This window comes from Teleopsis dalmanni, chromosome 1 (assembly GCF_002237135.1).
Source record: "Teleopsis dalmanni isolate 2A chromosome 1, ASM223713v2, whole genome shotgun sequence".
In the NCBI taxonomy this organism is placed as follows: domain Eukaryota; kingdom Metazoa; phylum Arthropoda; class Insecta; order Diptera; family Diopsidae; genus Teleopsis; species Teleopsis dalmanni.
Genome location: NC_051846.1, coordinates 23285041 through 23312248, shown reverse-complemented (window position 1 = coordinate 23312248; position 27208 = coordinate 23285041). Strand labels below are relative to the sequence as shown.

At 28.5% G+C, this 27208-nt stretch overlaps 1 protein-coding gene across 2 annotated transcripts; it reads right to left on the bottom strand.

Annotated features, from left to right (window-relative positions):
- Positions 1–200: 200 nt before the first annotated feature.
- LOC119683426 (prostaglandin D2 receptor) lies at positions 201–24639 on the bottom strand. 2 transcript variants are annotated; one of them, XM_038097104.1, is made up of 6 exons: positions 24504–24639; positions 24196–24447; positions 3730–3946; positions 3403–3595; positions 2911–3191; positions 201–628 (listed from the first exon to the last, which is right to left on the bottom strand). In XM_038097104.1, exons 2-6 carry the CDS (start codon positions 24384–24386, stop codon positions 380–382), a joined length of 1131 nt encoding a protein of 376 aa, XP_037953032.1. In that variant the 5' UTR covers positions 24387–24447; positions 24504–24639; the 3' UTR covers positions 201–379. The 2 variants fall into 2 exon arrangements, with proteins under 2 accessions (XP_037953032.1, XP_037953024.1); XM_038097096.1 differs by having other exon boundaries at positions 24196–24639.
- Between the last annotated feature and the right edge of the window lie 2569 nt (positions 24640–27208).

The window sequence follows — 27208 nt, the reverse complement described above, 5'->3', positions numbered from 1 at the left end:
ATGGAAAACAGCAACAATTCAGTTATTCTTTTGGTATAATTTTTCTTTTAATGTAACATTTGGTTTTTAATATATAATACAATGTTTAATATAAATGATAGAGTTATACATACATACATATATAATATATATTCGATCTTATTAACATGCTTAAAATTAATTATATGTAAAAATGTTATGAGAACAAATATTCGTTTTATTAAATGCTAAAAATAACAATTTTGTGATTTCAAATTGAATGTATTAAGTACTTCATTCGATCCTAACAATATTAAGATTTTTGGTTTGGAAAATGCAATTATTACCTAAACTTAAATTTAATTTAATTTAAAAATATTATTCAATTGTAAAATGAGATATAATGCTTATATACATAGTTTTAATTTACACCACAGTCTGTGGTATTTTGTTCGATTGTGGTGCGTAAGCGGCTTTGGTCGCTTTGTGACCGTTTCAGATTGCAGCGCCAACGTTTTATGCAACCCAAAAGGTAACCGTGCTTGGTACGGCTTAAGACATAGATATAAGGGTCTGAGGTGAAATGTAGAGCCATGAGAAAGTCAGCTAACATAAAGAATGGATGCGTTTTGCGTACTGGATTTGTCGATATAGCCATTGGTATAGCAATCTATAAGAAAATAATTTGAATTAATTATTCATGTTATGATCTTTTCAAATATATATTTATAAATGTAATATATTATCAATTGATGTAATTTATACGTTCTACCATTTTATATTAACTAGAGATATTGATTTTTATAATTCGATCTATTTTATTATATATAACATTAACGTTGTGAGGTTTTTTTGATCACAGAATCAATTCGATTTGTTCCCTTTAAAATGTTTAAACAATAAAATAATGGATTATAATAAATTATTTCACCATTATTCTATTATTTAATTCATAATCATTGGATTATTTAGCAGCCTTTTGAATGCTGCGCTCTTTTTGTTCGTTAAATTCTAGTCTTCTTTAGATCATAATTATTATTATATATTTTAAATTATAGCATCGTGAAGATGATTATAGACTATTGTCGAAATATTGTTAATAAGTCCACATGAAAGTATGTAATAATATCCTAAGTCCACATGAAATATGTAATAATGCCTATTCTCAATAAAAAGAAAACATAAAAATAATTAAATGTGGAAATGTATATATATTAATCAATTAAAAAGCCATTTTTATATATTCCTGCCAACCCTGCATTTATATGTTTAACCATAATTTTGCTATATATCTTGGGTACTCATATATATGTATATATATAGTACTATTGTTGCTTTACAATATGCAGTATAAAACACACTACGCAACACTAAATTCCTTTATTTCTAGAAGAATAATGGATTCTTTTTTTGTCGAAATCCTGGTTTTTTTATTTAAAAAAAATATTAATCATGTGCCTTCAAACTCTTTTTTCAATTTTGTGAGAGATTGTTGTATCTCTTTTTGAGGAGAGATTGCTGAGTATCTATCTGAGAGAGAGACTGAATAAACCCAGAGAATTTCACAGAAATTGTAACAAATTATAACCAGACAATGCAATATCAGAACTATACTGATACATATATCAAAACTTCTTACTTAAAATCCTAATTTTTGATGAGTTACCATAAAACACCATAGTGTTATCATTATGGCATATGACATTTTACCTCAATCAATCCCAACTTCAGTTTTAATTGTTGGCATTAGAAAATTGGATCAATTATTTGTTCAGTTGTAGTAACTTTTAATGCATGATGCCGTAGCAGCACCACTACATACATATTATCACCATCCTTGTAAAATGTTTTCAGTTTTGGGTATCATACTCTTAGAAAAAGCTTGATTTCGTTTGGGTGGACTCAAACGAATTGATGGAGTTGGACATGAAAATTCGGAGTATCAATTTTTTTTGTTTGATCCAATAATCTTGAATTTGGAGATAAATTAATATTTTATGTTGCTTTTTAACTATTGTCTTCCTTTACACATAAAAGACTGTATATTATTTTTAAAGATATCAAATTGATTTTAAAGATTTTTCCCCATTTCTTCGGTACTTCATAACATAATAAAATACAGATACTATAATTTTTGTAGTTGTGATAAGATCTTTTAAACTCTGTTTCGTTTCCTCAAAGATAAGCTGATCGTTGAAGAAAAAGTTATTCGTTTGGTTCAATCCCTAAATACTATTCGGTATACTATGGTATACTTTGCATTAAATTATACGTAACACCTTTATAACTTCTTTGGTATTTTATATATATTTAATTAAGTTTTTCTTAGTGTCCATTTCCCCTAGTAAAGCATAGGGCCGCAGTTAGCATCTACATCTCTTTTGAGCCTGACTTCTCTCTCCTTTGGAAAAGTTACTCAGGAACTTTACATTATTTTTTTTGTCTCAACACAGAATGCTTCATTGTCGATTATGGTAACAGATTATCTCTATATGAATTAATTTTTTATGAAATTTATAATTCTTCTAGGCCCATCTTTTCTCTCTTTTGTAAACTTTACTCAGGAATTTTATTTATTTTTTGTAGTTTTCACATAGAATACATCATTGCCGATTATGGCTCATTATATCTATGTGAATTAATTTTTTATGAAATTTGGAAGTTTTAAAATTATTTATTATGTTGCCAATATTTATTTTATTTCTGTGAAATTATTTTATTAGATAGGGATGTCATATATAGCTAGTGCCCTCGCCTAGTGCATTAACGAAACAACATGTTTACTACGATGTTATGACAATTTCATGGCTGCTATTAAAAAATGATGTTGCCAAAACTAATCTCATACAATATATGCAAATTTTAACAGTACCATATAAACATAATTTTAGTAAGAAAAAATTTGCGTTCGTAAAACTTTATGAGGTATTAAGTATTTGCTTTATAATTTACCATTTGCGGCATCCAGCATATAACAAAGGATATGCTCAGAAAGGCCATCAATTTAGCGAATTTAATCTCATCGGGGGACGAGGCAGCCGTCATGGTGACACTATTACTATGGTGGTACAATGATGAACCACTGCTAGGTTCGGCATCGATGCGACTGCCTTTCTCACGATTTACCATGTCGTAGTGCATGTGACGTGTGGTGGTACGACTACGTCCAATAACACATAAAACTCGAGCAACAAATAAATTACAAGCAACAATTACGATGCACAGCGTGGTTCCTGCATTAGGAAAATAAAAGAATGAATAAAACCTTTAGTTTTATAACAAAATGTTAAAAAAATTATATGAAAATTTATGTGTTATTTTAGATAACTTTTTACGCTTGTTTACAGTTGAGCATAAAAACGATGTATAATAATTTATGTCCAGGCAGGAGGTAGACCTCCACAGTTACTTTCAAATGTCAACAATTCTCAGCTATAAACTTACCGAAAATCATAAAAAGTACAGCATATGATTTATTCCAGAAACCCTGAGCATCACGGTAACGCATACATACAGGCTTTTCCGGATTACTTTCATCAATATAGGCGCCAAAACCGACGAACGGCAAAAACGTGATAACAATCGCAATGAGTATCAGTGAATGAATTGTTTTGCGTACAAGTTCATATGTTATGTGCTGCAAATTAAGCCAATAAAAAATTAACGTTAGTAGTACGTGACAAAGTTGGTAGGTTACAAGTTATAAAAAAAAATCACTTCAAATTGGGCTATTTTTCACACTTGTGCCACGCTTGTTTATGGTCACCTTACCTTGTGATAGATGAAAGGGCGTGCTAAAGCCATCCAACGCTCAATAGCCATGACAGCAGCAATGCAGCCCGAATACAATCCAAAGAAACGCCATACAACTTTTAGAGCACAATCCCAGTGGGTGTACCTCGCAAAGACCTCAGCAGGCAAATAGAGCTTTAGCAAAAGCGTTGTTATCATACCGAGTAATCCAATAAGATTATTTGTAGCCAAGGAGCTGAATGAAAATAAAAGTCAAATTAAAATATTTTCCTGATTGTACCAAGGACTTAACCTAAGCGCACGTATTACTTGGCATTTGAAAAACAAAACAAATTTAAATATCCTTTTATTGCGCTTTAGTTTAACATATGCGTTGTGTTTATTAATAAAACTTTAAGGATTAGATTGGTGAGCTAATTTTATACATCCTAGCAAATTTATTCAATTCACAATCACACATAATCTAATGGAAGGGCAAAGTTAATTATCACGTTCTTTTATTTTTTCAGCAATCTTGAACTACTTACATGTATTCATATCAAAGGAGGGGAAGGATCTTAAAAAGTTTATCATTGGAGCAATCTCACAGTAACATATAAATATCATATATGAAGTAACAAAGATGAATTGGGTCAAAGCCCTTCGGATACCGATATTCATCGATATAAAATTATGCTATCTGTTTGGTGGGATAACATAGATATGGTTTCTGTTTTAGGCTTACCTAACAATACAATTCTGATCAATTCTGAAATGATGCTATCTGTTTGGTGGGATAACATAGATATGGTTTCTGTTTTAGGCTTACCTAACAATACAATTCTGATCAATTCTGAAGTATACAATTATCACTTGATGACTTGAATGATGCGCTTAAACAAAAAAGACCGGAATTAGTCATTAGAAAAGGTGTAGAGTTCCACCAAGACAATGTGAGACTATATAAAAGTTCAGTAACTCGAGTATATACGGCCGTTTACATGTGGCAGTATACTCTCACAGCTGCTCTTCTTGTAGTTCGATAATGCCACCCTTATCTCAACGGGTTGATATTTTTACTGCTGTCCAATTCAGATGGGTAGCTGGACACAGAGATATATCAGACAACTATAAAGCAGAGAAACTCGCTAATGTAAGCACGCTGTTCTTCTATATTTACTTTTCGGTTATTGGTATTCTTATTGCAACGGTTAAAATGGCAATAAAACTAAAATATCTGGGGACTGGGACACTGTAAGTCTGGGGAATGAAAATATTTGTTAGAGCATAAGATAAACAAAATTTTCACCAGTTAACTGCTACAATGAAAACAATATCAACTCAGTTCCACAGTATCGATGTTGACAGCTCACTGTATATTAAGAAAGTATGCAATAAGATTTGATTTACCCTTTAACGACTTTTGTCAGAGTTGTGACTATATGGATGATGAGAAAATTATTACTTATTATTACTAACTAACTAATACTTACTTTTACTATATAACTTGACTTAACTTCAAATTCTTTAAGTAATCTTTTCTTACACAGTTGATAGAGTTATTATACTAAAAACCTAGGGCTATAGCAAAAATTACGGACTTGGTAGGTTGGTCGTCTTTTACTTGTATAAGAATGTCGCTCTTTTTCAAAGGAACGCAGTTTGTTCGATATATTCTTTAAAGTTTTATCTTTCAGGTGGTCTCTTATATTTGGTGTAAAAAGGAGTGTTTTATCCAAAGTATCAAAACGGACCATTATTTGTGCTTAATTGAGCTTTAGTCCACTGCAACCTAACCAACTATAGAATATGTTAGATTGGGAAAAATGTATTCATTCTTGTTTTTACTTACATCTAGCTTTCTTTTTTGTTTGTGACTGGTAAGAGATTGGTGAACATTCTAATGAGGTTAATGGTTCTTGGTAAATGTTTCAGTTAATCAATCTTAAGAGCAAGTTTCAAAAAGATCGCTATATTTTACAATTATCTGTGTCAGAAGGCAGTTCTCCTTCCTCCGCAATTTTCCAAAAAATTTAAAAAGGAAACTCCCTACTTAATACACAATTCCAATCGAGTCAATCCAGTTGAAAAAGCTGATAAAATACAATTCGAGATTTGGTCGCAATTAATAAAAGGTGACGACATCAAGACTGATCACAAAGAAGGTTGCGAAGAAGAATATTATGAATAAAAATATTATAAGGTTATTATCCTATATGAACCAGTTCCATTTGATCAAATGATTGATTCAAATTTCTACTGTTAGCAATTATTATGTTTAAATGAATGATTTAATGAACCTTAAAGTATTAGAACTCTAATATAATTGGAAACCATTTTGATACTATCTATAGTAAATCATCTGATTTTAATAACATAACATATAAAGTTAATTGTGCCCAGTCTATCGAAGTTTTGGATTGACGATTGATGATTGGTAAAGAGGTTTTTCGAACAGTAGTGAACTACAACAACGAAAATTCAATTTATATTATTTTAATTAATTGAATTTTTGGCTGACCATACAGCTGTTTCGAATATTGCCAAATACCTATTATCGGTGGTCTTGGAAATAATTCCGGTATTTAATTAATCGTAAATAATTTTTTTGAAACTGCATGTACCAGGAATTAATGATTGATGATTGATTAACATTTTTTTTTAAATTAAATATAATTCCATTCAACAAGTAAATAAATTATATACGGAATAACTTCATGCACCACATTCGACGTTGTTTAGCCAAAATATCGAATAATTCGCTAAATAAAGCTAATTGACTGGTTGTCAATACTCAAATGAATGATTGGTGTTCTTTTATTTGCCACCCGAGTAGATCTCCGGTAGCTAAATTCCCACGCGATAATTACTAGAGATATGCAAATTGCCTTATCAGAACCCTGAGCAGCTCCACCAAATTCAGTTATAATTTCGTGTAAACAATAATAAATTTAGTTGTTATTTTGGCAGACACTTTCAATTAACTTTGTTCATACTTCTCACCCTCCCAGTTTACACCGCCATTACTACAACGAGTATTAATAATTATAGTGACCGCCTTTTTAATTATGTCCTTTTTGAGCAATAAATCGAAGTGTTTATGCGCCACTTGCTCTTGTTATTTATTTGGTATTCGTGTAATTATTGTAAGTCATATATAAATTATTTTTACAGCTCAGTTACTTTAATTTAGCTATAAATTTTCTATTTAATTTGATGCTCCCCACAGTTGCATTTAATGTGGCTTTATTTAATATATTTCATATTGGTTTTTAAGTAGATTAAATTAGCTGACAACATCAAATGGCAACAACCCTCAAGTACAATGTTATTATTAGAAAAATACTTAATGGGAAAATGGAAGATACGAGCATGGAGTAAGTTTCTCGGTCTATCTATTTTTGTGCGTAAGTGTATGCCCTTGAATTAAGGTTAATTTATGGCATTTTATGTTATTTTATCAAAAAGGGATTACGTAAATAATGGAACACTAAGTTATGCTCCAATGGAGGAGCATAACAACTACAACTGTAGGAGGTACTATATATGCGATGCTAGTTTCCAAGAAAAGCATGACCAACGGAAAATGTTAATCATATTAAAATCATAGCAAAAAATATTGTATATAAATAAATATTATAGGAAAGAAAATTTAGAATCTGTCACGTAAACTTAAATAGGATCAAATATGTACTTTGAATTTATAGCTGAGAGTACACTCATATATATAGCATGGATTTATAGCTAAGAGTACAATTATATTTATCCAATAAATTGTATATAAAACGTATTTCTGACATTTGCAACTCAAAAATTATCAACGAACAATTAAATCGTTAAATGTTTCTTAAGATCACTGATGATGGATATTTGACAGTATCCAAGACAACTATTTTTTTCATAAAAAAAACAAAGACCCAAATTTCAAAAGACAATTCAACAGAGGTCTCAAGACTCCACATAATAAAAATTAAAATAAAAAAGATAATAGTAAATAAAAATTCTTGTAAATTTTTTTAATACTAGATATATTATATCTATAGATATATATTATATATATGATTAACTTATGTGATATATATTTATAAGTATAATAAGTTATAGATATATATTACATATCTTTGGAAAATTGTGTAAATTTTGAAACTAGTATTCCTTATATATTTTTTTGAGTGTTCACATTATATATGTTTTTAATGATGTGTGAATTTTAAGAATATTATTGCTTACATATTTTTATTTTTGGGTGTCCCTATCATTAAGGATTAATGTAAATAAAAGCATTAATGAAGGCAATTTAACAGAAATGTATGCACATTTGAAATGATTTTGGTATGAAATTCAAATCTTTGATTGATGTTTTTCAATGCTCTTATTTTAGGTATCAAATTTACTCCTAATTAAAGATGAAAGCAACATTTTATTGTATATAAAAATAAATTTCAATTATAATCAACCATGCGTACTTCAGATAAAATTCCCCTATACATTTTGTTTGTGTTTAATGGAAATAAATATGTACACTCGTATATATTATATATATATATTGCATTTCTTTTACTTCATTTAGAGAATATTGCTGAGTTTATATAAAAATGATTTACATTTATGATGGTTGGGTATTAAAAAATCTTTAAATATTTGGGGTACTCATCTAAGCGTATAAATTTATCGAATGCATAATTTTAAGCGTTCACGTACATGGTTATATGAACGCACTTAGCGAAATATTTGTGTAAATTTATCAATCTGCTGTATAATAGCACTATTTATATCAGCAATAATATAGCACATAGCGCATAATGTGATACTTAGCAACGCAATTTTTTAACCAAAAATAAACAATAACAATAAATTAACAATAAATTATAAAAAAAAAATAAAAATTATTTACAAAGATATTTTTGTAAGTGACTTGCTTGTGTTGGAATGCAACTCTGTATTGACAACAGATAAATTTATACGATATAAATTTATTCGGTAAAATTTTCGTATAAATTTATCAAGTTTGTGTAAACTATTTTTTTTACAAATTTTGACACTTCATTTATAAAGCAGATAAATTTATACGTTTAAAAGTTTTAGAAGGCATTTATCAGTTTAGATTAGTTCCCCTATTATTTGACTATGCCATATATATTTTACATTACTCAATATACGTATGTAGTCAGTCGCGACGTAATGCTCGAGATGGCTTGATGATATAAAAATTTGTAAATGCTTCTTCTTCTCTAGTGTTATGATGTGAGATGAAAGTATAGAAAAATATATACAAATATCCCTATCAAAGACTTAAATAAGGTATTGGTCTGAGCAGATAAATATAAATGTATATGTTTTCTTATGTATCTAAATTACACTATTTCATCAATCGGTTCTAACAAGACAAAGGTCGTATTAATTTATTTAAACTATCTTTACAAAATGGACGTGATATAAATAAAAACATATAGATGGAAAAAGAAATTATCATTTATATATATATATGAAATCAACAGTTTGAATAATAGTAAATACTTTGATTTCGACAGTTTTATTCAATATATTTAAAATGAGTTAAAGAGAGTATATCACAGATTATCATTTGTGGTCATCAAAGGCAAACCACAGACAGTTACTACATGAGTATCATGTTGTGCCTATAAATTTTGAAAAATCTGTAGATTTCGTCATACATTTGAGATGTCAATCATCTCTCGAGGTGGATCACGGATTTGCCTATGTTTTCTATTATTTTTGATCAATAATTTTTAGTAAACATTAATTTTTTTTAAAAATTTTAGGACATTTAAAAACAAAATTATTAATTTTTTTTGACATACAATTACATACCACGTTGTTATTTAATATAGAAGTTGTTCTTTATAGTGTTTAATTTTTCACAACTTCGCTATTTAGAGTGAATGAATTTCACTTAACCATAACCTTTGTTTTATTGAATCTGTAGTTTATATAAGTAGTTTATATAAGAAGTCGTACTCTTATTATTGTAGTGAGTTTAAGTCAATTTGACTTGCTATCAACCAAACATAGGCCTATTGTTTTCTATAGATACCGGATGGAGTTAAAGCTTTTTAAAGATTTTTATAGGAACCGTTTTACACAAATGAGCTTCATGTGCTACTTCTAAAGTAGAGTAACCAGCTATTTATTAAAGCGCGGTTTTAAAGCAGACTTTAGTAGGATTTTTCAATACAGATCCTGTGTGCTGTAGTTTTATTATGGACGCTCCATAGTATTATACATATTGTTTCTATAATTTTGCTCTCAGCTTTTAAAATAAAATAAATGAAAAAATATTGTGTATATAATTTAATTAATTTTTCTTTTGTTAAAAATTTCTAATAAAAAAAAATTTTAATTACTTAAAAATACCAGTTGCAAATTTTCCAGATGAAGACAAGTAAAGACAAGACATAGGCAGGCCTTCTGTGAATAAAAATTTTTATACTTCAAATAAACAAATTTTAGAACAAAATCTCCTAAACTAATTGTCAATGAACTTGACTTTTAAAAATGAAATTGTTTTATTTATCTTGAACGTCCAACATGATTCAATATAAATTTGTTGGTTCGGTCGCGTGGACCGGAAATATTTTACTATGTTTACCAAACGAACTGTTCAAATTCTTCGAATTTGTTTACGCTTCATATAGTCATTCCGAAATTTAAAATGCATTGAGCGTTTTTATTTGGCACTATCAAATATAAACAATTAAAAATTTAGCAATATCTATAATCATAAATGAAAAATATATAAATTAAATCATTACATAGATTGCACATGGAATAGCTAATAAAAATTTTAATAGAATTTAAATGCATAAATACTTTCAACTGCACTCTGCTAATTGTTTACTTTTAAGATATTTCCCTTATTTTTGCTACTATTAAAATTTATAATAAATACTCATAAATGATTCACGCATTCCGTTTGTACCAACTGGAGCATCAAGAAATGGAGTATTGCCTCGCAAATAGAAATAGATAATAACGTCTATAATCTCACAAAATTTAAACAGCCCAGCTTTTGTAGCTGCCTCTGTGGCTGCCTCAAAACTGTTGTATGATTTTAGCACATTCAGAGAATGTACTGGACATTATGAATTAATAATGCAGTAATAAGCAATAAGTTATGTACTATATATAACATAGATCAGTCTCAAAATAAAATACTAAGAACAAATTATCACAAGTCTATTTAAATTTTCCCAATAATTAAGTATCTGGACTTAAGATTTAATAAATTCTTTGAATGTATATTTTTAAGTGCTTTATTTATGAATCACTTTTATATACTATAATCGCTATTAGAGAGATAAATTTTTGAACATATTACATATCGTCTATTATTAGAACCTTTGTGTAAGAAATTATGGGATCTTACTTTAAACATTGTGAACCTATAAAAATAAAGAGAAGAATTACATAACAAATTTTTTATATTAAAATTAGATACAGTCAAACTTCCATAACTCGAAGTACCATTTTTCAAAGAAAAGGTTCGCCTTATGGAGATTTCGATTTAGAAATTTTTATTTCCAGTAAAAAAAATTCCAATTTATTTCAAGCCTTGTAGTGATCATCAGTTTGAGTATCATTCGTTTGTAAAAGAAAATTCAGAATTTTGAATGAGTCTTCTTCCGCTTAGAATCGGATCCACTAATTCAGAGCTATAATACTCCATAATATCGTCGTTTATAGGAAAGCTTGATGTACAAATTTCATTGTCAAGCTCAATATAATCGTTAAGACTAGCATTGGAAGTAATTATATTTACTTTAAACCACGCTGCCAGCGACTGGCATTTGCATTTTAAACATTTGGTTTGGGAAAAGGGACTTCCTCTAATACCAATTATGAATTCATACTAAATACAAAAATTTGACTTATAGAATGCACTTTCCCACATTCCTATTGGCACGCGACAATAGTTTTATTCGAGTTATAGAGAAATTTAAGTTAAAGATGTTTGACTGTATTTCTTTTTACGAAGTTACTTTTTCACGATCACTGAAACGATCGCCTATAATATCATGAAAAGTATAGAAAATGTATTCTACCTTTTTTGTACTCTCATTTAGGCACTTTGGGCAGCACTAAAATGAGTCTTTTGTTGTGTTTTAGGTTCCTGTAGTTGGTGACGTCAAGCACTCACACTATTTTAAACAGATGAGTGTATTTATGAATCACTTATTAAAATTAACTTAAAAACTGTAAATTATAGTTTTTAAACTTTTAAGATTTTTTATTTTATTTATATTCTAATTTAAGCTACAATAACAATAGCAAAGCTAAAAATTTAATTACTAGCTACCTTCGAGGGCTCTGACTCGACAATAATAAATTAAATTTGCAAGTTTAACTATAGTTTATATGTAATGGATGGTTACAATGTTTGATAAAATTAATAATTTTATGGCTATTTGATCTGACTATAGTGCTTAATAAACTAGAATATAATACCGATTGTTGAAAATTAAAATCTTGAAGATGTGCAGCTGTCTAGAATATGATCTGTGATTATTAATTCTCCATATAAAGTTCAAATCAATAGTTTGGAATTTTTTAGTAAATGTTGATTAGTTAATTGAAGCAACCCAGTTCTAAGATCAATGAAGATGCTGCTCTTGACATGTGGATATCATTGCTTTGATAGCTTATATATATGGGCGTAACATTGGATGATTAAACACCAGTTCTTTATTTTTATTGCAAAGGGGTACTGTTTCCTTACCTCTGTTGGTTAGAAAAGTTAAACTAAAGTATTCACTGCAGTGTTAACAAATTTTTTTGAAGGTTGGGTATTCAGATTATAATTAGATCTGAATGATTTTGCGCGTCCACTAATCAAATCTAGTAAATAACGTCATTATTGTTGTCAAAATATGATATTTTATATTTGTGCGAAAATTAATTTATAACAATTAATTTACAGTTGGTTTTTGGTACTTAGTTGAAAACATGTTTTTAAAATTGCACTCTGATGTATTGGCTGTCAATTTAGAATATTGACGTACTGCCACTGATCAGCGAATGTCTTCAACTTACTGTATTCAACTCCTGTTACCTCATATTCAAAGCAAAAATGTTGTAGGCATTCTGATCCCATCATATCAGACTTCATCTCTTGAGGGGTGTTAAAAATGAATCCATTTATACTCTAACATAATATGGGGTGGTACCTTACTATTCTTAATACCTCTTATGATAGGTATGCCTTGGTTTGAAAATGCATTAACCCCATTAAGACGTGAACAACTTATTATTATACAAAATAGATCAGTCTTCGACTAATATCAGTCCGCTAAGGATTGGTGTTAGATAAATTTAACTTCCTGTAGAATAGTTTTGTGCACCTTATTAGATACAAATTTCGCATTATTACTCAGCATATTCCACACGTTATTTACTATTAATTTTTCAATGACACAATTTATTTTATTTTAATTTAATTTTGCATAAATAAGTTTTAAGTAAACAAAATACGTATTATAAATAAAGATGAAGTGTTTAATACTACAATAAATAAATTAAAAGGTATTTAAAAAAATTTGAAAACAAACTATAAAGTTTTATAATTTAGTAAAAAACTAAAGGCAATATCGATAAATTTAATAAATAATTAATTAATAAATAAATTTAATTTTGAAATTTCAATTTATACTCGTATATTTCATATAACATATCTTCTTATTTGGCAGTACAGTCCAGTGTGAACTTTGGCCTCATATAACATATACTAAAATATATTAATTTGCTAATCGTAAAATAAATTTAAAAAGATTATAAATTAATTCGGTGCTATTTTAGAAATGTCATTTAAAGTTATTAACTTATTTTTATGTATTTACCTATATAAATTATTTTAGTTGTATATTAACAATAATGGTCTTATATAAGAATACTTAACCGATTTGGTTTTTTCTATTTGTTAGAACCGTTTGGAACATGGCTGACTCTTTGAAATAGCGATAGCCAATCCTATATAAGTGAGACTGAATAAAAAAAAGAGCTAATGAACTACTTTTTTAGACTTTATTTGGTCTTGTCTCTCGTTGGAAAGGACTACTACCGATATATGTATATCTATTGATATTAATTGACTATTATATATTGTGTATGTCACATAACATATGCAACATGTTTACAAAAAAAAATGTTTATTTGAACCAAAAACACGTTTGTCCAAAAAATTAATTTAAAAATTTGTAAATTTGATTCAAGAAAATGGGGTAACACTCACAGTCTTATCAAGTATGTTAAGAAGGACTTCATATGAAATAGATCTCCATTCATAAACATAACTTCATTATTATGTAACTTAGTTATAAAAATCTGTGTAGAATATTTTTTATACAAATACTTTATAATTTTTTTATATATTATGTTGAGGCTAGTTGAGTCAGTGCACCTGAGCACTTTTACTCTCTATTAACTGCGAGGTTTCTTCAAAACCCCTCTTTGCGCCTTGACTAGATTAGATTATTAGATTATCTTTGCGCCTAGATAGATTGTTTATCGCTTCATCAGATTAAGCAATAATTGACCTCATATCTGCATACCTCCCCGAGGAGCCTGTAACCATTCTGAGATTTGATAACGCGGTGTTGGTAAGTCTGTCAGGTTTCACAAATAATTTCAGGGCTCTATCCTTCATGTATTTTTTAATGGGATCAATCTTGATGTCACTAAGGATGTCATTCGTCCTAATGAACCATGGAACTTTGAACTAAAGTATTTTTGAACACATGTTAGATACTATAGGTAAGTATTGAATCAAAATGCTTCTAATATAGTTGTTTAAAAAACTAGATTTTAAAATAAAACTACTTTAATATACTACTTTAACAAATATTAACTACATTAATAGTTTATAAAATTTTTTTTGTCTAGACATATTTATCACATTAATATACTAGATAATATTAAAAAAATTACCTTCAACTTATTGCACTAAGGAAATAACTATCAAAAAACGCAAGTTCGTAATGCATAGACATACATATATACATTTTCTTTATTGCTTATATTATTGTATAATTCAAAGACTGTTATTCATTTTTAGACTCATATATTATCAATATTATTATACCTTTTTTGTTTTCTTTTTTGACTATGTGTTATATCAAACATACACCTATAATGTCAAAATATATATTGCATCTTGGGTTTTTTCTAGTATTTCCAAACCCCAGAATATTTCGCAACAACACACTTTCACCTTAGAATTTTATTCTTTGGTCTGAAAAATCAAAGATTATATGGGTCCAAAAAAAGGGTGTGGTTAATTTAGAATATTTACCAACGAACCAACACAATCTTCTTTAAAGGAAATATATGGTCAAAAAACCCTTACTATCTTAATAATCGTTTTGTCGGGCAACTTAAATTGTAAATGAACTAATCTTTAGTACATTAAATATCCTTTAGTTTAGCATCTATTTAAAGGATATATTTAAAAATCTGTGTCACTGTCAGTGATTACGATTATAGTGACTGAATGAGAAAGAGGTATGGTGTTTTAGTTGGTAAGAGTCTGGCACACCGATATTATGACAATGATACTGATGGCCCATAATGGGTTTCACACGCCTCATCGCAAAACAAAAAAAAAGTGACTGACTGCGATTACAGTGACTGACTGTAATTGACAAGTCACTGTAAAAACATTACCGTCACTCTAACTCTAAAGTGTTACCGCACCTTTTGTTTTTATTAATTAATAAAAAATATTTAATGTGCAATTTTCCTGAATTTCTCAATAAAATAAACATTTAATTTAAATATTTTTTTTATATTATTTTTAAAATTGAAATTAAAATTTTTTTTTTTAAAAAATTTAAATCACGCGTAATATTTTTAAGTTGAGACCACCAAGAATTATTAATTATTATTCTGAAGCTATTCTAATAGAAAATAAATAAATAATTTTTTAATTTTTTATTTAAAAAGTTATTAAGTGTGTTTCTTATGAGAAAAACGTGTCAACAAAATTCAATATTTAATGTGAGATATTAGTTATTAACGTCCTTAAAATATTTAACCGATATTGCCACACACTAGGCACTTTTTGTATCGTTTGTATATAAGTAAGGGTGAAGTCAAGTACGGGTAGGCTTGGAGTCAAAAAACCCCTAATATTTTAGGTCATGACATCTCACTTTCACTTATACCATGAGCTCTAGTCATCTACATGTGGCAGAGGATTTCTTTGAACTAATAAGAAAAATATCGTTTTACTTTGTAAAATATGTTGTATACTATGTACATAGGCTCCATGTATAAAAATTTCAATTTAAAACGCTGTAGGTGCCATTAAGACAAATAACATTGTTCTACTGTTTCAACATTTTAAGGTGCCAAATAACAATTTCGTATCTTCAAATTGTCAAATAAACTTTTTAAATGTATAAATTTTTTGACAGACAAATTTCGCAACAAATGTCATTCACATTGGTTTGAGGATGACAATTTAGACATTTTATTCGGATAACTTACATCGTGCCTTTTATTTTAGTGTCTCGAGTCAGGCAACGAAAATTGGACAAGTAATGGGGCAAATGGGATATCAATGTTTTTAATTAGAATATTCTTTAGGCATTTTACTCAATTAATGCATTCTAAAATGTTTCAAATTGTTTGGCTTTGATTTAGAAGTGGATACTTTGTAATTTGAGGAAGTTAATGGACATTTTTTAATTTTTATTTCGTTTGAATACAATAACTAATATAGGTAAAGGAAACCTAATTTATTTTAAATGGTAAAGGAAAAAATTTGTAGGTTGATTGTAAAAATAGTAAATTATTGAGTCTCAATGATAGGAAACTCAATAGTTATTAAAAAACCACCAAAAGATATTCAGGGTGTGTTATCGCAATACGTTTTACAAAATTAATATCATTCAAAGTGTTAACTGTTAGTTTTGATAGAAGTTCCATGCAATGGATAAATATTTTCTTAAATAAAAGTTAATGTCAAAACGAATTTAAACCAAGTGCGGTAGTCATAGAAGGCTTGACGCAATTTCAATAAAAGTCGCATATCAACTGAAAGATCCAACAAAATAGCATCTCAAAAGTGAGTGTAGAAGAATGTCGTCCACATTTACCGAAGAAAGCGTTGACTGACATGCATGTAATGATTATATGTTGCAGTATCATAGTGGTCACACATTCACTTATAATGCCATATCCAAGTGGTTATACATCCACTTGTAATGCACTTCATTTTGGACATCCAAAAAAGACTAATGTTATGTCTGAACTTTGAAACACCAACGATATTGTTTTCACTGAAGAAAGAATGAAAATTCAGCAATTTATTGATATACCACTAACATATCACAGCATAGAATTTGAACAATTTGACAATTGCATAATTAACACTGACTCTGAGCTTCAAATTTGGCAGGGTACAAGTGCTACCCTTGGTACTTGTAGTTTGAAAAAAAATTATTTACGAATAATTAAATATAATAAATAATTTCAAGACCACTGATGATGGGTCTTTGGCAATACACGAAACAGCTGTGTGGCCAGCTAAAAATTCAATTAATTAAAAATAATAAAATTTTGATATTGCAATTCAGTACTGTCATGGATTGATTATCATGGAATTAAAAACAAAAAAAAAATACTATTTTGTGTCGGGTACACACTTAATGGGTCAACACCAAGATATTCTATACACAAAAATTAAGATAATGTGCCGATAGACGCCTCACTGGAATTCCAAGGAATTTACAAAGGTACCAACTGAAGTTATGTGTTTGTCAAAAATTCTCCTTTGGTAATGAGCGAGGTCTACCAATACCAATACCAATACCTTTGCACTCGGTTGGAAAACGGGACTCTGAGCTGAATCAAAGTAAAAAAATACATTCATTCTACGAACATAACCACCACGAAACTGTCAACCTCAATTGGGGGGATCCGCAATGAAGAAAGCAAAATAAGCAAAATATATAAAATATATAGAAAATATATATATAGGGATATACGTGTTAAAATATACGTATATTATTTACTTTCATTCTAGGCAAACGATTAATGGCAACTACTATTCAGTCTCATTTTATATTTTTAACAATATTTCAAGTTGAGAACGGAGCAATTCTTTCCTCATGACAAGGCACAGATACACTTGTGCATAAACGCCTAGACAAAAATTTATAAATTTCGATACACATTGTATCTACATCAAGTATATCCAAAATGTTAAGAATTTTAAAATAAAATTTGAAAATAATTATTTTTTATTAATTTTGTTTTAAGCAGCATTTATTAGGTTTTATATATACAAAAATATTAATAATTACATTTTTCGTATAAATAATTTATTATTGTCACGTGTGTTTGTCGGTCTCTCAAAGTTAGAAAATATTTAAAGTATGCCCAAATAATAAATTATTTTATTATTTTTTTTACTTTTTAGAATCTTTGTAAAATGCATAAATACAAAAGTTATGTACATTCTACAATTAGAGTGATGTTTTCCATTAACAGGGACTTTTTTGTTCTAAGCTATATTTATTGCACAGTAGTAATAACAAATTTTGTATTATTAATTTGATTTAGAAACTATTTTTAAAAAAAAAACGTTATTTTTCAAGCAATTAGCACATTCATAAAAATTTCACATATCACGTGCTTATTATAAAATAAATCTATTTAAAAGGTTTAAAACAAAAAAAAAATAAAATAAAGATAATAATTAAAGTCTATAAGTGACTTATGGTCATTAGATGAAAATGCATTAAAATCACATATACTCGTACTTATATAAATTAAATATATAATGAAAAAGTGCACAAAATTTACACAAGTGTTTTGAGATACATTGTGACCGAAAAGTTTCCGGAAAATTTTAAATAAAACGCAAAATTCTTAATCTTCATCAATATTTATTTTATCTCATTCAAAATATGCTCCATTAGAAGCGATACACAAATGCCAACGTTTCTTCCAATCATCAAAACATTTTTTATAGGCGCTTTCCGGTATGGCTTTGAGTTCCCTCTGCGAATTCTGTTTTACGTCTTCTATGGATTCAAAACGCGTTCCTCTGAGTGGTAATTTGAGTTTGGGAAACAGGAAAAAGTCACACGGTGCAAGATCAGGTGAATACGGTGGCTGTTCGATGGTATTTATTGAATGTTTGGCCTTAAAATCGTTGATAATGTTGGAACAAATTGAGGTGAATCGGAACAAGCCGAGCGTTGACACGTCGCATACACAAATTGTCCACCAAAATCAAACGAGCCATCTCACGACCGATGCCTAGCTCTCGTGCTATCTCTCTAACACTCACATGAGGATTTTGGAACACGATTTCCTTTGCCTTTTCAATGTTTTCGTCGGTGGTAGAGGTCGAAGGTCGTCCAGAACGCGGCATGTCTTCGACGGTCGTACGACCGTCCTGAAAGGCTTTGTACCACTCATAAACTTGAGTTTTCGATAAAACTGATTCCCCATAAGCCTTTTGTAGCATTCGCAACGATTCTGCACACGAAATTTCGTTCGAAACACAAAATTTGATGCAAACTCTTTGTTCAATATTTTTTTCCATTGTTTTTTTCGCAACGCACTACTGAGGTGAACTGGTTTCAACAGCTGCCGTAAACGAACTGTCTGACAGATCGCGCTCATTTTTGGCATAGTAATTAAGGACAGTGCTGCCAAACTACATAAACTTAAAATATCGAAAAATATACAGCGCGCGAATTTTAAATGAGAATTTCCGAAAGCTTTTCGGTCACAATGTACATTATTATGGATATAAGGTCTCTCTATGCAGTCTCTGCTCTATATTATTTTTTTTTTAAATTAGTTGTGTTATTTAAGGTATTAAAACAATAAATAAAACAAACATAAAGCAACTAGATAACTAATAAGCAATCCTCTATAATATAAAAAAATTCTTTTATTTTTTTAAATATAAATTATTTAAAAATTATCAAATATAATTGAGAATAGCTAGTTCTTTGATATATTTACTGTCTTATAATTATAAGATACTGCTTAATAACATTAATAAAAAAGAGTGTGGAACGTATTCCACCAAATATTTGTTATCGCACATTTAATTTAATAAAATATATATACTAGATATAGATATATATATAAACATATATAGATATATGAAGGTATTTTGATATATGTAAATATATAGACATATACATATATACATATATATATATAAATTTATGGTATAATCTATACCATAATCGTGGTTTTATAGTGCATGGCACTAAGTAAACTTTGTTACTGGACTTTAGTATCATAGTTTTACGATATCTCTTAAACAATATTTATTTTGTTTGGCCGTTTAAAAAAAATATGTTAATGCAAGTAGATAAAAAGATAAAAATTGTTCTTTACCTTTTTTGTTGTTACTAAGTTTTAAAAACATAAAACTTATAAGTAAACAGATTTTAAACTTTAATAGATTGAAATAATTATTTCTTTAAGTATCTATTAGCTTTAACGCAGAATTGATAAATTATAAATATTCTCAGAAATATTTTTAGTAAGTAGAAAAATAAAATGATTAGATTTTCAGTAATAGTATTTGTTCACAATATTTACTCTAGTTAATATTTTTGGTCTTAACTATATTATATAAATTTTAATTTATTTAAAAAAAATTGAATTATTAATTAATTCAATCACAATTAATGAATAAAACCGATATGTCAAACACACCATACAAATAAGTTCAATTGTTTACAATCTTACAAAACTGTTTATTTAATAAAATACAAATTGTTTAATTGCTTTAAATTGTTAAATGATTGCACTGTGAAAATAACATATATTATATACAATACTATCTTGTACATCAACCCCTTTTTAAACGAAATAATAAATAATTTTATTCATAAAGATTTTTCAAAGCAAAAAACAATTTGCTTATGCTTAGTTTGTGTATGGAATATTATTATTATTATTAAATAATAGGCTATAGACCTAAAATAGACCTAAAAGACCTATTGTACGCCTAAGAGCTCAACTAAAACAATTTTAGACTTTTTATAAATTTCGTAATTGCTGTGGGCTTAATTTTACCTATTTGATTTGGCACTAAGATCAAGTCAAGTCTACATCTTGCCACTTTCTACCGCACGACTTTAATATTTTAGAGATCGTTAGTTCATGGTGGAGAATTACCTTGATGCTGTCATTACGATAATACTTCAAGGGTTTCGTATTTCTACAATTGGATTGTAAGAAACTGCCATGATGATCAAAAAAATTGAGTCCATCAATTACATTATATTTTTTTTGGACAAGAGTACAGCACAATGTAATAGACTTTTAAAAGTTTTTTATTTACATTGCAAAACAGTGTGGGTTTTGTCAAAAGTTGTCCTATTTTACTAAAAACTATTAAGGCACTATCATTAAGTCCTTTCATATATTACTTAAGAAAATTCAACACATTTATTGCAGCGACGTCTTGATTGAAGCTAACTAGAAAATTTTCAGCCGTGTATAAACTATCTTTAAAACATTGAAGTCGCTTTATCGGTACTCCTGTGATTGATAGATTATATTTCCTCTTTATCGTAGCATCTCCTTGATGACAATCTACTTGATAAAATGCGCTGCTGTTGAAGACCAATCTTCAAAACATTGAAATCATTCCGTCCTTACTTCTGTACATTAACAGGAAAGTGATTATTGGATTTTATTTTCTGTTCATCCTAGTTCATCCTAGAAACCGTTAAATCATCGGCGTACCCGCATACCAGTACTCCAGTATATACACAAACTGCAGGTTTGCTGAAACCCAAATGGCTATTCGTTTTATTTTTATCTAAACTAGACTATAAGGTTCTACATACCTCGCACACTATACGATTAGTCCGTGAATCATTAGTAATTTACCAAATAAAGTAAGCGAATATAACGAAAAATTATTTATATTGATAAACATGTCAAAGTTAATTCAATAAATATTATCTATACTAGTATATTATCTTATTCAATTTTACTTTATAAGCAGCTTTTATTAATATTAATTTTGATATAAATGTATGTATATTTATCGAATTTTTTAAGTTATTTTCTTCTTATCAATTTAAAAAGAAAAACAAAGAAGAAGAAAACATTCCGACCCAAATATGACAATTAGAAATAAATAAGTCACATATTCAAAATCAATCAAGAGTGACAATCTAGTGCTCTATATACAAACAGATACAATATCAATTATTTATATCTTTTCAGTTTATATATGGTATGTATAAATAATAAATCTTTTTAAGTTTCTAAGAACGAAAATAACGTGGTTATAGAAATGTTATATATTAAATCAAGCTATTTAACTGTTGAACTTTAATGTTAGTATTCGGATTCGTTAAGTATTTTGATTTAATAATTTGTGGAAAATAGCAGTCATATCTACTGATTGATATAAGAAAGTAGGATTATTTCACAGGATCACAAGAAAACATTTCATCTTTTTTTTTCGATTGTATGAAAGAACGGTTTTTAACTAAGACTTGTTGTCGTATTAACTATCTGGCACTAGGTAGCTACTGTAGGTATCAATAAGATGGAATCTTATTGATGATTGTATAATATTCGAAATTGATGCGTTCACTAATACATTCATTTCATTACAAAAAGGTAACTTTCCATATTAAGACCTTACCAAAGTTCCTAAAGGATTACTTAATGTATCACCTCAGATTCCGCTACTATCTTAAACAATTAGTGTGGTGCTAGAAAACAGTCCTTGCTTGAAACCCTACTTATGACATTCTGTAACCATCGAACTTTCTTATCGACTAAAACGTGTATCCTGAAGCAATAATTCTAGATGCCGATGGTTATTGGAAATAAAAATTAGTTTGGCATTCAGTAAACAGGGATTTACTAAAACCAATCTAGAGACAAGCTTTCCAACATTTATATAAATTTTAATAAATTAATCTGTTTTGTAGATCAAGACAGTTATAGTTTAGTTTATAGTCATAGATGCCTACTTCACTGCGTTTCAGAAATATTACTAAACATAATTCGATTTTTATTTACAAAAGTGAGAAGCGTATAAATTGGTTTTTAAATCACTCAGTTTTCGTTATACAGCAACACAATGGGCTAATAGATTTAAGTGGATCCTTAGGATCGCTAGTCTAACCTAACCTAAGCTAAGTGTATAATATAATGAATATATATAATTTTTAATAACTCTCTCTCACTGTTAGCAGTTTTTTTTTTAAATTTGTAATTGAAATTAATTTTTTTACTGCAATAAAATAAATTTTAGTTGATGTTATTTGTTTTTAATGGAATCGTGTATAACACAGATAAAGTGAATTTGTTGTTATTTTAAAAATAATTTAAAATAATAAAAAGCCAGTCATAGACAGTTTTTATTTACATTTCTTGACCCTTGTTACCTTAAACTGCGAATGAAATTGTTTTGGAGACACAGCTATGATGAACTATAAAGTCTTTATAAATTTCAATTTTTATTATATTTAAATGCCTATTAAGTTGTATCACGTTTTTGACTAAATCTATATAATTTTTTTTTTTAAGTAATTATTTTTATAAAATAAAATGTAGACTAAATCTATATTAGTTTTTTTTATTAAAATTATTATTTTAATAAAATAAAATATAGACTAAATCTATATTAGTTTTTTTTATTAAAATTAATATTTTAATAAAATAATATGTGGATTAAATCTATATTAATTTTTTTATTAAAATTAATATTTTAAAATAAATAAAATATAGACTAAATCTGTAATAGCTTTTTTATTAAAATTAATATTTTAATAAAATAAAATATAGACTAAATCTATATTAGTTTTTTTTATTAAAATGAATATTTTAATAAAATAAAGTATAGACTAAATCTATATAAGTTCTTTTATTAAAATTAATATTTTAATAAAATAAAATGTAGACTAAATCTATATTAGTTTGTTTTTATTAAAATTAATATTTTAATAAAATAAAATATAGACTAAATCTACATTAGTTTTTTTTATTAATATTAATATTTTAATAAAATAAAATATAGACTAAATCTATATTAGTTTTTTTTATTAAAATTAATATTTTAATAAAATATGGACTAAATTTATATTAGTTTTTTTATTAAAATTAATATTTTAATAAAATAAAATGTGAATTAAATCTATATTAGTTTTTTTATTAAAATTAATATTTTAATATTTTAAAATTAATATTTTAATAAAATAAAAAATAATAATTAATAATAGATAAAATATTTCTTATAATGCTTTTTAAATGCATCATATTTAACTTTTTCTGAATTAGGCTGAAAATCGATATTAGTTTATAGAACTATTTTATTAAAATAGATTTTTTAAATTTCTTTTGTTTATTTTGTAAAACAAATTTTTGTAAAAAAAGCATAAGCCCAATTTTCAACCAACCGTAATTATGTTGAGTTGAGTGTGATGATTATCCATCAAGACTTAATTAAAGTAATTTTGGTACAGGTTGAATCGTACTTACCGCAGCATTAAAGTATATTTGCTATTCTTTCCGGTTTTTTTGCGCGCCAATATCAAAAGAGCCAGAAAGTTACCAACTACACCCAGAGACATCATAATGCCGCCGTATACGAATCGTCGACGATTGTAATAAAGCGGCAGATTACTGCTTACTGTTTCGTTCATTGCATCTGATAATGTAGAGTTATCCATATTGCAAACGTAAAACTGCTTCAATCAGTTTCTTTGCGAGATATTTTCGATATTTGTTCAACTTAAGCAAATTGTTATTGTTTTAATGCATGCAAATTGAATATATGAAAAAAGTACCACAAGTTGCCGACTGGCGTTGCACTTTGCAGGTGCCAATTTAATTATAGTTTTTTGTTGATGTCAATTTTCAGAGTTGCACTAAATACTTTTCAATTAAAATATAATAAATAGTCAAAAAATAGTACAAACAGGTTTTAATTGGTTTTAATTTTTAAAAATTTTTTGCACTTTTAATTTACATTAAAATATTTAATTCAATTTATTTGCAACAAAAACAAAAATGAAATTAACACAAAAATCGCGTAAAGTTAAACTTTTTCGGACTTCAAAAATATTGCCTCCGACTAGTTGCGCTTTTCATTAGGAACTGCTCAAGCTGTGAGCCGGCAAATTCATATGAAGGCAAATAAATTTGCGTTCATTTTCGCTTTGTTATTGTTTTTTGTATGTTTGCGACTGCGTTAAGCACGCGTCGCTAAGCTTTCCGTTGTATATAAAGTGTATGAATGTTTCTCGTTAATGGCAAGCAAGCAAGTAATCTTCCCCAAAGCAATTACAGATCTTTACAAGGGAGACATTCGCCAACGATGCGACGAAAGCTTCGCAGCAATACCTTTAAGCAAAAGAACACACACAATAAAAAGTCAAGATTTTGCAATTAAATGATTCGTTGACGCTTACGTTAACGTTAACGCTGACGTTGATATTGACGTTGATGTTGACGTTGACGTTGATGTTGACGTTGACGTAGCAGATACACTTACTTTGTTCTTACTTTTGTTATTGATTTATGCCGATAAGTAAGACGGTTGCATTGCTGGAATACAAATAAGTAAAATAATTAAAATATTTCCTTTGCCTTTGGGTTCCGTAAAGTGATGGCGCGCTTGCGCTTGCTTTTATGTTTATGTGTATGTGTGTATGTATGTATATGTGAGTGTGTGTTTATTGTTATATTCACAAAATCTGGAAACGGAAATTGAATAATCTACATGAAATGCTCATAAGTGTATGCTTGAAAATATGTATTATATTTGCTAGTCAGAATCGCTCGATGATTACCAATAGTTTTCATAGTAAATTCACTTTTTCATATGAAAAAAGTGCTGATTCTATAAATAATAAGCTGTGGTTAAGGCTTTGTTCTAAAAATATTACTATAAGTGCAATAAGAACTACGAAATTTGAATTTCGCGAATTAAGTGTAAGTTGCGTTTGTATGTTCACTTACGAGTCCACAGTTAGACAAGGTCGAATTCCAGACAATTACGAACAATGTAACCATTAGATCTTTTAAAACACCATTGATAATACATATTTGAAAGTATTCGAAAAACTGTATGGTCCATCCAAGAATTCACTTAATTAAAAAGAGGTTCTTCGAAAAGTAGTGAATCACAACAACAAAACTTTTTTTATTCATTAATAAATGGAATTTTTGGTTCAACATACAGCTGTTTCGAGTATTGCCAAATACCCATCATCAGTAGTCTTAGAAATAATTCTTGTATTTAATTATTAGTAAATAATTTTTTATTGAGACTGCAAGTACCAGGAATCAAATTCAAGTTCTGCCAAATTTGAAGCTCAGAGTCAGCGCTCCTTAACCAACTGACCCAAAACCGTACTTGACTCTTACGTTCGCACATTTTTCTGGAGTTTTGTTAAATTGCTGTGGAATTTTGCTAACAAATTAACTTGCTGTGTTTATATTAAAACGCAATCATAAACCAGTTGAAGAATAATTGAATTAATTAATTATATTTTCATTTTTAATTGTTAAATTTCAATAGTATACTTTTTGTAGAGGCATTATTTGTTGCATGATATATACCTATATTTTTTTTTATGTATAGAATATAATCTAAGTATGTAATACTGAGAAAGTTATGCTAATGTTACTAATGTTGCCTAATTAAAAACTGAACTTCTATATTTAAAAATTTTTACCAACGTGTTTCTAATCTGAAACACTTACGCGCTTTTTAAAGGAAAATCCTTCGTAACTGTGTTATTGTATTATTCCATCACTACTTTAATCGAGTTTCTCGTTCTACTAACAATTCTATTAAAAGTTATTTCTTACTAATAAAAATAATCAATGAGCATCTGTTGTCAAATATCGTTAAACAACATCGCAAAGCGTGCACTGGCAGCTGGTCTGTCAATCAATATCAACAAAACCAAGTCTATGCGTCTCAATTCAAACTGCTTAACGAAGTTTCAACTAGATGGCTCCTACATCGAAGATGTACAAAGTTTCTGCTATCTGGGAAGCTACATTTCGAACAACGGCGGCAGTCGGCAAGACATACAGTACAGGCTATCGAAAGCGAAGCAAGCGTTTGGAACCCTTAACAAAATCTGGCGTTCATCCAACATCACACAACGCACTAAGATACACCTGTACAATGCAAACGTAAAATCAACTTTACTATATGGTAGTGAGAGTTGGAACCTAACGGCAAGAGACGCACAACAGCTACAAGCCTTTGTCAATCGCTGTCTACGACGCATCCTTCATGTATTCTGGCCAGCAACCATAACCAATAATGAGCTCGGGTTTAGAACGAATCAGCCTCTTATAACTGATGAAATAATGATGCGCAAATACAAATGGCTTGGCCATACGTTAAGAAAACCCGCTGATGATATCGCAAGAAATGTCTTAGATTTCAACCCTCAAGGCAGTAGAAGACCAGGGCGTCCGCGCAATACTTGGAAACGACAAACTGAAGCCGAATTAAGAAATGCTGGGAAGA